Source organism: Gobio gobio (assembly GCF_949357685.1).
Source record: "Gobio gobio genome assembly, chromosome: 24".
Lineage (NCBI taxonomy): Eukaryota > Metazoa > Chordata > Actinopteri > Cypriniformes > Gobionidae > Gobio > Gobio gobio.
In genome coordinates, this window is record NC_137120.1 from 1,126,753 (window position 1) to 1,141,873 (window position 15,121).

At 43.6% G+C, this 15,121-nt stretch overlaps 1 protein-coding gene across 1 annotated transcript in view; it reads right to left on the minus strand.

Moving 5' to 3' along the window:
* Window positions 1-14,526, minus strand: part of bysl (bystin-like) — a 16,853-nt gene extending 2,327 nt beyond the window's left edge. The window contains exons 1-5 of the mRNA XM_079807897.1: window positions 14,123-14,526; window positions 10,979-11,117; window positions 10,750-10,888; window positions 10,537-10,670; window positions 8,426-8,586 (exon numbers count right to left, since the gene is read on the minus strand). Coding sequence (XP_079664023.1) covers window positions 8,426-8,586; window positions 10,537-10,670; window positions 10,750-10,888; window positions 10,979-11,117; window positions 14,123-14,387 — 838 coding nt within the window. The 5' untranslated portion in view covers window positions 14,388-14,526. The remainder of the gene's footprint in view (window positions 1-8,425; window positions 8,587-10,536; window positions 10,671-10,749; window positions 10,889-10,978; window positions 11,118-14,122) is intronic.
* Between the last annotated feature and the right edge of the window lie 595 nt (window positions 14,527-15,121).

Genomic DNA, 15,121 nt, shown 5'->3' on the forward strand with positions numbered 1-15,121 from the left:
ACAAAAAATGGCATTTGGGGGGTAAAATATGTGTTAAAATTCGCATTCCTGGGTCTGTATATCCCATAATAGGGGTTGCTTCAACTCGCGGTCTTGGCAACACTGAGTGCAGATGAGTTCTGTTGACGTTGACAACTAATGTTATGCGTCGATCCGCTGCTCTGATTGGTTGTAGGTCTATATGATTGAGGTCTTTCCTGGTTGGGTTGAAACACACCCCATAATCACAGCCCAACAGATCAGACTCACATTCTGACTAGAACTGAGTATGACGACGTCAGGCTACTAAATGTGAGAAGTTTGAAAAGAGTTGATGTCAAAGGGTTAGTTCAGCCAAAACTGTAAATTGTGTGATTAATGACTGAGCCTCATGTGGTTGGACACCCGTCAGACCTCCGTTCATCTTCAGACACAAATGAAGATATTTTAGTGTAAATCTGATGCTCTGAAAAGCCTCCATTGGCTCAACTTTACACTCTCAAGACCCTTAAAAGACACTAAAGACTAAAGTTACAAAGTCCATCTCACTACAGCGGCTCTACAATAATTTTACGATGCGACGACAATAGTTTTTGTGCGCAAAGAAAAATCAAAATAACGCCTTTATCCAGCTTGTTCTTGTCTTCCGTGTGTGTCTCCACGACGCATGTGTGAGAATATGAGCAGATCCGGCTGCATTCACGCGTTTGAAGCGAATTCGCGTCTGACGCCCGAGTTGAAAAATTTGAACTTGTGTCAATTTGCGGTGCGTTAACCAATCAGGAGCCTGCTCGCTGCGGTCACATGATGAAGTGACGATGAGAAACCCTGCATAATTTAAAAATACTACTATTGTGTCACAAAATGTAGTTTTAAAGGTCCCATGGCATGAAATTTTCATTTTATGAGGTATTTCAACATTAATATGAGTTCCCCTAGCCTGAATATTGTCCTCAAGTGGATAGAAATGTTGATCGGTGTAAACCCGAGTTCTGGCTGTCTTTCTCTGCCTTTGAGAAAATGACAGGCCAGACGAGCCAATCCTGAAGTCTCCTGTTATGACGTCCAAGCAGGAACGGTTTCCTCCCTTTCCTCCGCCCAGAGAATCTGCCACGCCCATGCAAACGCTCCAGATCATTAACGTTACTTGTGAACGAGTGAACACTGGCAGTTTCTCAGTGTTTGGATGTACAAATGAAAACAGAAGTCTTTCTTCAGTTCCTTCTGATCTGTGATCATTGATTTCTGATGTGTAGCTTATTATTTATTATTCGTGCACACGCAGCGGCTTCTCTCTCTCCCGACAGAACGGTGTTTTCGTGTTTTCTATCTTGTGAGTCAGTGTTTTTGTACGTCCTCGTCGCGTCTATCTGTTCTAAAATGTGCATACAGTCGTTTCTGCTCAACATAGAGAGCCACATCTTTACAGATAAACCTCACACACGCCGAAGCTCCGGCTGACCGGTGGGCCTTCAACATCCCCGACCCCCAGTACTGCATCTGCCCACAGCGGAGGCGCCTTACGCGGCGCGAGATTAAGCAGACGGGGGTAAGCGTGAGGGTATCCGGCTAGGCTAGCCAGCTTTCCCCAAATAAACTGGATTACATTCGATTACTGCTGTTGTGTCTTTGTTTGCGCTGTGTACTCAATGCGCGTCACTGAGGCTTTTCATATGATAGGAACATGTCTAAAAATAATGCTATTATCAACACTTACTCGTAACTCGTTCATCTCGACAGCTGTAATGGTACTTTGCATGTGTTACAAAGTTGGTAATAATGATGAAGACGGACTCGGTGTGACTGGGACTCGTGTTTATTCAGAACTCTCAGATACAAACACAATAAACTCGCGCTGACAGACAGCGCTCTCATAACTCATTAGTTACTATAAATAACTTTGTTAGCAATCGCTCCGTCTCCGTGATGTCCGGTTCGGGAACGAATCATTCTATTGAACCGGTTCTTTTTAGTGAACCGAATCAGTTCACCAAATCGGACTGAATCGTTCTAAACTGTTCGCGTCTCCAGTCAGCGCTGATCCATAATTTACTAAAGTTACTAACTTTCTGACATGAGTGACAGTCCCTCCGACTAGAAATAGACTAATAACCTGAAGTATATGCTGTAACTAAAACAGTTCACCCTGAACTGAGACATGCTGAGAGAACTGATGAGAAGTGAACTCAGGTCCATCCGTCTCTCTGGCAGCAGCTCGTGCCTGCTCGTGCCTCGTAGACCTTGTTAAACCACGCCCCCTCCGCTCATTTAAAATGCAAAGATGTCAGCCAATCACAACAGTGGGCGTTTTTACTGAAGTCTCACAGCAGACACGCCTCTTGAAGCAGGGCATTCAGCCACAGGGCAAACAGCAGTATAGAAAAAATGCCTTTTTATTTCTAAATTATGACATTTTATGATGTAAAAATCATACTAACAATATAAGTACACCTCAGGAAACATTATAAAATAATAGAAAAATGCCATGCCATGGGACCTTTAAGACTTTTTCTCAGGTGAGAATGTAGTTGTTTAAAGCTCAAATCAGTGGTTTATTTATAAAGAGAGCGCCTATTTAAAAATAATAATCGTGTGTTTGTGGAGTTGTGAGATCCAGGCGATCAGCGGCGCTCATTAACCCCGGCGAGAGCAGCCTTTCCTCAGACAGTCCTTCTGTAGTTAAACATCAGATATAAATCATCTTGTGCTGATCTAACGGCTGATCTTTGCTCTCATGATCATCATTTGTTGTCTGCAAAGCGTTTTGACTGAGGGCAAAGAGAAGTTTCATCACTTTATGTTTTAGGATATTTAAACATACATGCAGTGAAGATGATGTAGGCGTGGCCTGGACCACATGTGTGTGGCTATTCATGATTAATATATATGAAGAGTTTGGTTGCAAAACGCGATAAACGCCATTTTTTGACATTTGGATTTTATTATTGGAAATCACTGTTTAGATGTACCTTAATCTATGTGTGAATTGCTGCCATTAATAAGATTTGAAAATGTAAATTTTAAGCCAACTACAAAATGTATTTTTTCACAAAACGCGATATCCGCCAGCCCAGTTTCTTTACAAAGTGCGATATAGAACGTTTAGGACGCTGCGCGAGCTCAGGATGTCACGCGAGGAGAGAGTCACCGCCGGTGAAGTGCTCCGAGTTTGCTCAGTGATTTAACGATAATATCAAAACAAAAAACATATTTTTAAAAAGAGGATTCAATAGGCTAACTAAAAAACGTTTACCAGTTTATACTGTAGGCGAGCTGTCAGTCACGTAGGCTAAGTCACTGATCAACAGCTGTCTGTCAGTCAGAGAATCAAAGCTTCAGAGTCAAGCTAACGTTATGGATTTCGATGACGGATTGGAGCCGGTCATTCCAGCTGCTGTTGGGAGAAAGAGGAAGGCATCTTAAGAAAATCATCAAAGGGAGAAGACCAAACGGGCAAGGCATTCAGGGGAGGGAAAACATCCAAAGATTAATTGTTGTCATCGTGCGACTGCGAGTAATGTTGGTCTGTCATGCCGACACACACACACACACACACACACACACACACACACACACACACACACACACACACACACACACACACACACACACACACACACACACACACACACACACACACACGTTTGGTTTTCATCTTTTATGGGGACTTTCCATAGGCGTAATGGTTTTTATACCGTACATACCGTATATTCTATTCCCCTACACTGCCCCTGCCCCTAAACCTAACCCTCACAGGAGACATTCTGCAATTTTACATTTTCAAAAAACATCACTTAGTCTGATTTATAAGATGTTTTCCTCATGGGGACCTAAAAATGTCCCCACAAGGATGAGGATTTCGGATATTGCTATCTTTGTGGGGACATTTTGTCCCCATAACGTGATGATTACCAGTCCACACATACACACACACACACACACACACACACACACACACACACACACACAAAACATTGATTCACTAGCTTTTCTTAATGGTATTACGTAGTAGATTATAAGGTGGATATATAGCGTTTTGCAAAAAAAAACAAAAAAAAAACGTTATGTTGTGTATGTTCTGACCAAAACTAACTCGGAATCTTATTATTATTAATCAATCTTTGTATATACTATTCCATATATTTATGATGTATTGTTTTTTTAACCAATTTAAGATGTTTGACAATGTTAAGATAAATATGTTGCATTTTGGCATGGTTTTTGTCTTATTTATGGACATAAAATTAAATAAAAAATATCCTGGATTTGAAGAATATTGTGTCCCGGCCTTCACTGAGCTCAAGTAATAGTTTAATGTACAAAAAATTGTGAATGAACTTGACTGTTGATGTCTTAAATAATAATGTCAAATAACCAACATTTCTCAAAATGGATATATCTCGTTTTGCAACGAAACTCTTCATATATTTAATGTAAATGAAAAGAGGCAGAGGTGTTTTATGACATATTTCCCTTCAAACGCTCGATTTATACACGTGTCCAATTCACTGCGGACGCACGAATGGATTCAAAGTGTTCAAGCGTCAAACTAGTAGACGTGATTTTTGTCGCTCTATTGGCGTTTGGTGTGAACGCAGCATTACTGTTAAAAACACCTGACCTGAACACGTGTGTGTTTTCCTAACGGAGCGTAATACCCAGAATGCAGAGGGGCTGCGGTCATTGCTGATGAATGTGTGTCGACTCAGAGATGTTAAAGCGAATCATTCGAGCTGTTAAAGCGAATCATTCGAGCTGTTAAAGCGAATCATTGGAGATGTTAAAGCGAATCATTCGAGATGTAAAGCGAATCATTGGAGATGTTAAAGCGAATCATTCGAGATGTTAAAGCGAATCATTCGAGATGTTAAAGCGAATCCATCGAGATGTTAAAGCGAATCATTCGAGATGTTAAAGCGAATCATTCGAGATGTTAAAGCGAATCATTCGAGATGTTAAAGCGAATCATTCGAGATGTAAAGCGAATCATTCGAGATGTTAAAGCGAATCATTCGAGATGTTAAAGCGAATCATTCGAGATGTTAAAGCGAATCATTCGAGATGTTAAAGCGAATCATTCGAGATGTTAAAGCGAATCATTCGAGATGTTAAAGCGAATCATTCGAGATGTTAAAGCGAATCATTCGAGATGTTAAAGCGAATCATTCGAGATGTTAAAGCAAATCATTCGAGATGTTAAAGCGAATCATTCGAGCTGTTAAAGCGAATCATTGGAGATGTTAAAGCGAATCATTCGAGATGTAAAGCGAATCATTGGAGATGTTAAAGCGAATCATTCGAGCTGTTAAAGCGAATCATTCGAGATGTTAAAGCGAATCATTCGAGATGTTAAAGCAAATCATTCGAGATGTTAAAGCGAATCATTCGAGATGTAAAGCGAGTCATTCGAGATGTTAAAGCGAATCATTCGAGATGTAAAGCGAGTCATTCGAGATGTTAAAGCGAATCATTCGAGATGTTAAAGCGAATCATTCGAGATGTTAAAGTGAATCATTGGAGATGTTAAAGCGAATCATTCGAGATGTAAAGCGAATCATTCGAGATGTTAAAGCGAATCATTGGAGATGTTAAAGTGAATCATTGGAGATGTTAAAGCGAATCACTCGAGATGTTAAAGCGAATCATTTGAGATGTTAAAGCGAATCATTGGAGATGTTAAAGTGAATCATTTGAGATGTTAAAGCGAATCATTGGAGATGTTAAAGTGAATCATTTGAGATGTTAAAGCGAATCATTGGAGATGTTAAAGCGAATCATTGGAGATGTTAAAGCGAATCATTCGAGATGTTAAAGTGAATCATTGCTGTGGGTTAAATGGCTCTCTGGAAAGGGCTCCTATGGGGACTCGATCTCTTTTGCCTGTTGATGTGAAGCTTGAGGAAAAGCAGAGCGGTTCGGCTGATAAAGCCATCAGTGTGCTTACTGCCTGAAGACAGGACACTGGGAAGAAGAGTGTCCAGCTCTTAGAGCAAAAATGAGCCGCTCTACATCTGAACCGAGATCTGCTCTTCAGTTCTCAGAGTGGCTGATGTTCCTGATGTTGATTCAGCCGGTGTTCGGGAAACTTCCTGTTCCATTACACACTATTGTCCTCGAGCCGGACTCAGTCACTGGTTACTGTAGGAGTGAGATCTTCTCCGCCATTGGAGGGCATTTGTGTTATTCTGGGTAATCATTTGTCTGGAGGCGTGTCTGGAGGCGTGTCTGGGGCGTGTCTGGAGGCGTGTCTGGGGCGTGTCTGGAGGCGTGTCTGGAGGCGTGTCTGGGGCGTGTCTGGAGGCGTGTCTGGAGGCATGTCTGGGGCGTGTCTGGAGGCGTGTCTGGAGGGATGTGCCGCTTATAGGAACGCCCAGATCCCAAATCCTTTAAACTTTGCTTCATTTAATCCTTATTGGTGCAGCTCACCTTATAGTGTTTTTCACGTTAAGCGTTTTAAAAACGTCCTGCTGTTCTCAGTGACTGAAATACTGCAGCAGGAGCTGAATATGGATCATAAGTGCCCAAAACGTGCATCTGTGCGTCATATAACTGCTCCAGCGGCTCTGGGGTGTTAATAAAGGCCTTCTGAAGCGAATCAAAGCGTTTGTGGAAGAAAAATATCCATATTTAAAACTTTATCAAGTAAACTTTCGGCCTCCGCCTTCTGTGTAAAAGTGTTGAATGTTGAAAGTGAAACTCCAGATGTGTGTGTGACGTCATGACGAGCGGAGCTGAGCGTTAGTCTTTCCATCCGCAGGAGAACTTTACACACTTCCTCCAGAAACTGAACAGGGAAGGCCGAAAGTTTACTTGATAAAGTTTTAAATATGGATATTTTTCCCACACAAAGGCATCGATTCGCTTCATAAGGCCTTTATTAACACCCCAATTTCAAACCACGGCCTCATGAAGCTTCGAAGCGTTATGAATCAGTGAGTCGATTCAGCGGTTTGACACACGATCCAAATCATGAATCGACTCACTGATTCATAAAGCTCTGAACCGCTGAATTGACTCACTGATTCATAACGCTCTGAACCGCTGAATCGACTCACTGACTCATAACGCTCTGAACCGCTGAATCGACTCACTGACTCATAACGCTCTGAACCGCTGAATCGACTCACTGACTCATAACGCTCTGAACCGCTGAATCGACTCACTGACTCATAACGCTCTGAACCGCTGAATCGACTCACTGACTCATAACGCTCTGAACCGCTGAATCGACTCACTGATTCATAACGCTCTGAACCGCTGAATCGACTCACTGATTCATAACGCTCTGAACCGCTGAATCGACTCACTGATTCATAACGCTCTGAACCGCTGATTCGACTCACTGACTCATAACGCGCTGAATCGACTCACTGATTCATAACGCTCTGAACCGCTGAATCGACTCACTGATTCATAACGCTCTGAACCGCTGATTCGACTCACTGACTCATAACGCGCTGAATCGACTCACTGATTCATAACGCTTCGAAGCTTCATGAGGCCGTGTTTTGAAATCGTCATCACTATATAAGTCGTTATTTAGGGTTTTTTTGCGCACAGAAACTATTCTCGTCTTCATAAAGTTATTGTAGAGCCGCTGTAGTGAGATGGACTTTGTAACTTTAGTCTTTAGTGTCTTTTAAGGGTCTTGAGAGTGTAAAGTTGAGCCAATGGAGGCCTTTCAGAGCATCAGATTTACACTAAAATATCTTCATTTGTGTCTGAAGATGAACGGAGGTCTGACGGGTGTCCAACCACATGAGGCTCAGTCATTAATCACACAATTTACAGTTTTGGGTGAATTAACCCTTTAAAGCCAATCACCAAACACTCTTGACCACTTTAATAAGCATTCATCTATATTTCCACTGCAGAGCTGCTGAATGCCTGATTCTGATTGGCTGACGAACTGAAGGGGTGTAGTTATTTTCAGGGAAAGTAGTTCCGGCAGGTTTTGACCGCATTAAAGTTCCATATCACTCCGCCAAATGAGTTCAGTTATTTTAAAGGTCCTCACAGCCGACAACAGCAACAGAACCAACACACACTGAGCAAAGACACACAACACACAACTGATCCATACGGAGGGAGCGGATCATTCCAGATGTTCTGAAGAGACTCGATGGCTTTATCTGAGGAGAGTCTGAGGGTTTGAGGACATTAGAGACGACCACAGGATCCTCATTAATGGGGGACTGGCCCTTTAAGAGACGGACCGGCTGCTGATTTACTCACACACAATATGTGTATGAATGTTTTGCCATATGCTTTTGTCATTTATAGTTTGCGTTCATCTTATATATTTCTATTTAGTTTGACTTCCACAAAGGTTTGAGTAATCTGAAATGTGTCTGAGTTTGTTCTCTGAGATCTAGAGAGAGTTCCCAGCGTCCTCTAGTGTTCAGATACACACGTCACACATCTCAAGCCCTGCACACGGACTGACCTTTGAACCAGGCTCCGGGCTTGAAGAGGGCTTTCTTCAGCGCGCTGTAGAGGTGAAAGTTCAGCCGCTTGTACTCGGTGATGTCATCGCGGACTCTGGGCAGCAGCACCAGGTTAAAGAAGCGCTGAGCCATGCGTTCCTTCAGGTTAGAGGAGAAGATCCTGCACACACACACACACACACACACACACACACACACACACACACACAAACACACATCAGAGAAGATCCTGCACACACACACACACACACATCTCAGAGAAGATCCTGCACACACACACACATCAGAGAAGATCCTGCACACACACACACACACACACACACACACACAAACACACATCAGAGAAGATCCTGCACACACACACACACACACACACACACACACACATCTCAGAGAAGATCAAACTGAACAAAGCTTCGGTTCGTTTCTAGTGTGAAAGCATTTTCTGTTCGGTTCAGACTCTCAGAGCATTTACAGGAAGTTCCTGTTTTTTTGTTTTAATATTATAATGTTATTTCTAAACTTCATCTCCACTACATTGATTATGAAAAGTGAAAAGATGCGCAATATGTCAGAAGACAGAAGGTCAGAAATGATTTTTTGAAATAAATTTTGTATGATTTTGCGTAGAAAGCCTTTCTTTAAGGTGAATTTCGTTTTGTATAAATTTTATCTTAATTTTAATCAACGTTTAATCAGATAATTGCCTGGATTTAATAAATAAGAAGCAAATAGTCTACAGCAGACAATAATGGCGGGAGCGATCACATGCTTTACACATGAACAATAAACTGAAACTCAGCAGATACTCGTCTCACAAACATGAGAAATATGTGAATATAAAGCTTGAAATGTCCACTTTTAAACGTAACGAAAAGAAAATAGTCCAGCAATGCCACTGTTCAATAGTGGCGGTGATATGAGTCCGTTCATTCACTCTAGTCAAAGACGCGTCAGACGCTCGTCCGTTTACAAACCAATCACAGTCCAGATGCCGAACACATGATGATGACGAGTGGACACGCGTGTGTCATGTGCAGTTCTTTAGTGCGCTCACATGATGAAGACGAGTGGACACGCGTGTGTCATGTGCAGTTCTTTAGTGCGCTCACATGATGAAGACGAGTGGACACGCGTGTGTCATGTGCAGTTCTTTAGTGCGCTCACATGATGAAGACGAGTGGACACGCGTGTGTCATGTGCAGTTCTTTAGTGCGCTCACATGATGATGACGAGTGGACACGCGTGTGTCATGTGCAGTTCTTTAGTGCGCTCACATGATGATGACGAGTGGACACGCGTGTGTCATGTGCAGTTCTTTAGTGCGCTCACATGATGATGACGAGTGGACACGCGTGTGTCATGTGCAGTTCTTTAGTGCGCTCACATGATGAAGACGAGTGGACACGCGTGTGTCATGTGCAGTTCTTTAGTGCAGTTCTTTAGTGCGCTCACATGATGAAGACGAGTGGACACGCGTGTGTCATGTGCAGTTCTTTAGTGCGCTCACATGATGATGACGAGTGGACACGCGTGTGTCATGTGCAGTTCTTTAGTGCGCTCACATGATGATGACGAGTGGACACGCGTGTGTCATGTGCAGTTCTTTAGTGCGCTCACATGATGAAGACGAGTGGACACGCGTGTGTCATGTGCAGTTCTTTAGTGCACTCACATGATGATGACGAGTGGACACGCGTGTGTCATGTGCAGTTCTTTAGTGCAGTTCTTTAGTGCGCTCACATGATGAAGACGAGTGGACACGCGTGTGTCATGTGCAGTTCTTTAGTGCAGTTCTTTAGTGCGCTCACATGATGAAGACGAGTGGACACGCGTGTGTCATGTGCAGTTCTTTAGTGCAGTTCTTTAGTGCGCTCACATGATGAAGACGAGTGGACACGCGTGTGTCATGTGCAGTTCTTTAGTGCGCTCACATGATGGCAATGAGAAACCAAACCAAAACTAACCGAAAGTATCAAATGTATCAAAACATGAACTTCGGATCGGACCTTGGTGCGGACTCTCAGTGTGAAAACGCCCTTAGAGACTCCAAAATTGGTGTGGCCCCTAATAACAATTCTACGAAATTCCGTGTGATTTGACCTCTGACCTGGTGGCCTGATACATGGCGGCGGCGGTCCAGGTCTCCGGCTCGGTGAGGTACAGCACCTGCTCCCAGTTGGAGAGAGCCGGGATGATCTTAAAGGCTTTGGGAAGTTTCCCGCTGCGGTATTTGGCCAGGACCTGCGGAGAGAGAGAGTGACGTCAGACACATCATGCGCTAACATCAGCTAGCATTAGCACGCGAGCGGATGTGGCGGACCTTGCTGACGCCCCGGTACACCTCCACCACTCTGGGGTCCAGCTGAGAGACGGCCCGGCCCGACACCTCGGACATCACCGAGCCCACCTCCGTCTGCTTCTCCGTGATCTTCTCCATGATGATGTCGGCTAGCGTACGTCTGTCACACACACACACACACACACACACACACGCGTCACATGATGCTCAGTCCAGCTCGCGTACACACACTGGACCCACTGGAGCTCACCTGAGCGGCGGGTTCTTGTTCATGAACATCTCAATGGCCTTCTCATCCTCCGCATCCACCTCCACCTCTCCGGCCGTCTCCTCCACCTCCCCCAGAGCCGGCCACTCGTCATCAGAGTCTCCATCGTTCACACTCGGACCTGAAACACGGACACCGCGGTTCTGTTAGATCTCTGTTCATCTGCTTTAATGTAAAGTGTGTTATACACTGTTTATGTTTGACTGATTAAGTGTAATGGACGTAGGCCAGTAAAGCTCAGTCCCCTGGCCTCCCACGCCGGAGACCCCGGTTCGAATCCCGCTCGGAGCGGCTCTTATGCTGCGTTCACACCAAACGCGATTAGAGCGTCGGGTGCGAGTGATTTCAATGTTAAGGCAATGGAAAGGCGCGTTGACGCGCGTCTGGAGGTCCCGCGGCGCGAATGACGCAAATTGAACGTCTTGCGCGATACACGCGTTACATGCAAGTCGTGCTTTTGTGCATTCACGTGTTTGAAGCAAATTCGCGTCTGACGCCCGAGTTGAAAAATTTAAACTTTGGCGTCAATTTGCGGTGCGTTAACCAATCAGGAGCCTGCTCGCTGCGGTCACATGATGAAGTGACGATGAGAAACCCTGCATAATTTAAAAATACTACTATTGTGTCACAAAATGTAGTTTTAAGACTTTTTCAGGTGGGAATGTAGTTGTTTAAAGCTCAAATCAGTGGTTTATTTATAAAGAGAGCGCCTATTTAAAAAAAATCATTGTGTGTTTTTGGAGATCCAGGCGATCAGCGGCGCTCAGCGCTCATTAACCCCAGCGAGAGCAGCCTTTCCTCAGACAGTCCTTCTGTAGTTAAACATCAGATATAAATCATCTTGTGCTGATCTAACGGCTGATCTTTGCTCTCATGATCATCATTTGTTGTCTGCAAAGCGTTTTGACTGAGGGCAAAGAGAAGTTTCATCACTTTATGTTTTAGGATATTTAAACATACATGCAGTGAAGATAATGTAGGCGTGGCCTGGACCACATGTGTGGCTATTCATGTTTAATATATATTTTTAATGTAAATGAAAAGAGGCAGTGGTGTTTTGACATATTTCTCCTGGAGCGCCTTGAACGCGCGTCAATTTCGCTTCCAGCGCTCGATTTCTACACGCGTCCAATTCGCCACGGACGCGCGAATGCATTAAAAATGTTTGCGCGTGAAACTAGACGCGATTTTGACGCTCTATTCGCGTTTGGTGTGAACGCAGCATTACATTTGGTGAGGGAGTGTAAAGCTCAGTCCTCTGCCTCCCACGCCGGAGACTCCGGTTCGAATCCCGCTCGGAGCGACTGACGCCAGAGGCTTCAGTCTTTAACACTGGTTAAAGCTGCAATGCGTAACTATTTTTGGTTAAAAATAATTTAAGCAAGCACATAACCAGCCAGTGTTGAAAACGATCTCCTTACCTCAGCCCGATTCACAACACTAAGCTTGTAATAATGCGTTATAATTTAAATGCTGGTACTATTATATCGGGAAATTCAAGCATGCCGCCGTTCGTCTTTGCGTCATTACTCGCATGTGAGGATGCTACTATCATTTATAGCCTTTACTCACAGCAGCTGGAATAATTAAACACATCATTTTAATGGCGGATTGTAATCCAGAAAGGAACAAAGGACAATCATCAGTGACAAAAGCAAAATATTAGACAGTACTGAAATTCAAATCTACAGGTATCGCTAACACAATACACTTAGTCACACAATGCTATTGTTGCAAACATTAACAACTTTAGAACAAATTGTTACAATAATTAGCACGTTTTGATGTGATTTGAGCTAAGCGATCATTAGATTTAATAGTGCGATTAATGTTTTTTTCCTCAGTTGGTCAGAACAAAAGTGGCAGACTTGTGTTACTTCTTCAGATGATATTTCGCGGTGACTGACAGACACACTTACTTCTCAAAACAGGAGATTCATCCGCGCTGAGGAGCCGTGCCAACGCACAACCCACGATAATTCCGCAAATAACTGCAATTGCAGGTTACAAAACTTACGGAGAGCAGCTTTAAAGGATTAGTTCACTTTTAAATAAACTTTTGCTGATAGTTTCCTCACCCTCATGTCATCCAAGATGTCCATGTCTTTCTTTCTGCAGTCGAAAAGAAATGAAGGTTTTGGATGAAAACAGTCCAGGGTTTTTCTCCATATAATGGACTTCAATGGGCTCCAAACGGGTCAAGGTCCAAATGACAGTTTCAGTGCAGCTTTAAACGACCCCAGATGATGAATAAGGGTCTGATCTAGACAAACCATCAGCTTCTGAGAGAAACCCAGCAGTATTTATGCTATTATTTTACCTCTTATCAGACGAGCGTGATCATCTCTGAGCTCAGACATAACTTCCGCTGAGTGAGGTCAAATACGATCAGGGTCATAGATGTATACGTAGATGCCTCATTAGCGACTGCACGGATCAGTAGAATGAGGCATCTACGATTGATATATCTATGACCACGATCTAATTTGACCTCACTTAGCGGAAGTTATGTCTGAGCTCAGAGATGATCACGCTCGTCTGATAAGAGGTAAAATAATATCATAAATACTGCTGGGTTTCTCTCAGAAACTGATGGTTTGTCTAGATCAGACCCTTATTCATCATCTGGTGTCGGTTAAAGCTGCACTGAAACTGTCATTTGGACCTTGAACCGTTTGGAGCCCATTGAAGTCCATTATATGGAGAAAAACCCTGGACTGTTTTCATCCAAAACCTTCATTTCTTTTCGACTTTAGAAAGAAAGACATGGACATCTTGGATGACATGGGGGTGAGGAAACTATCAGCAAAAGTTTATTTAAAAGTGAACTAATCCTTTAAAGACGTAGGTTCGAATCCCGCTCGGAGCAGGTCGAGTAGCACCAGTTATATATGCTTTAATGTAAAGTATACTATACAATGTTGTACATGTTTGACTGATAAAGCACCACTAATACAGTGAAGTTAATACAGTAACCGTCTATATGTCTCCATGTTTTCAAGAGGTTTGTACTTGTTAGAGCGCAACGTCGGTTCGAATCCCGCTCGGAGCGGGTCGAGTAGCACCACCAATAACATGAGATTCAGTCAATAACGGTCTATGATATGCTCAGGTAACTTCACTCACCTAGTTGAGTAGCGGGTGGTCTTTTGGTTTCTGCGGCGAGTCCTAACTCAGTCTGCAGCTCGTCCTGTTGTATCCGGGCCTGTTGTAGGATCTTTCTGGACAGTTTCTCGTCCACATACTCCTGCTCCTCCTCCTCGTGAGTCCGGCTTCGGTTCTTCACGCGGCCACTGCTCCGGAGCGAGTCTCCCTGCAGGATCTGATCGGCCAGAGACACGCCGACGCCGCTGCGCTCCGGCCCGCTTCGGCCCCTCTTCACCTTCGGCATGACGATTATTAATATGAAGCTGGCGAATTATTACTATTACTATTATTATGATTAACCCCGTTCTCAACGCATGACATGCCGCTGCGCACCGAACACACGTGTGTCTGAAGCTAATGGCGCAGTGTGTGAGTGTGTGTCTGTATGGCTGATCTGAGGTCAGATGAATGGAGCGAGCGCTGGGCTCGTGCACGCGTAACAGCTGATCTCAGACCGGCGCTCGCGACACTGTTTACTTCCGCTCACACGAGCTGTGTCGCGCTCAATCGACGTCTCGGCGCATTTGCGACCATTTTATTAAGTTATATAGATAAATACTGATATTTACAGAGGCTGCGTTCGGAACCGCATACTCATTGAGTAGGTACTCATTTTCAATAAGTACTTACTTAACGAGCTCTAAAAGAGTAGGTACTATATTGCCTGATCTCGTTAAGTATGAATGCGATCCGCACTTTATGCGCCATGTTGACGTTATCATGTGACCTACAACGTTATCTCAAGCGCAACAACTTGAAAGACGAGTGACAGGTTTAATTCATCGATCTATAAATATCTTAATATTGATTAAACTTGCTAATTGTGTGGGCTTGTTGAAGAAACAGCTGCCCATTTATTTTGTGATATTAACCCTACTAATCTGACCCAGTTTTATCCTTACCAAAACCCACAATCGTGATCTCTTAAATATGTTGTTAATTTCTTTATTTTATATGCAAAGCATGTCATCCACAAGC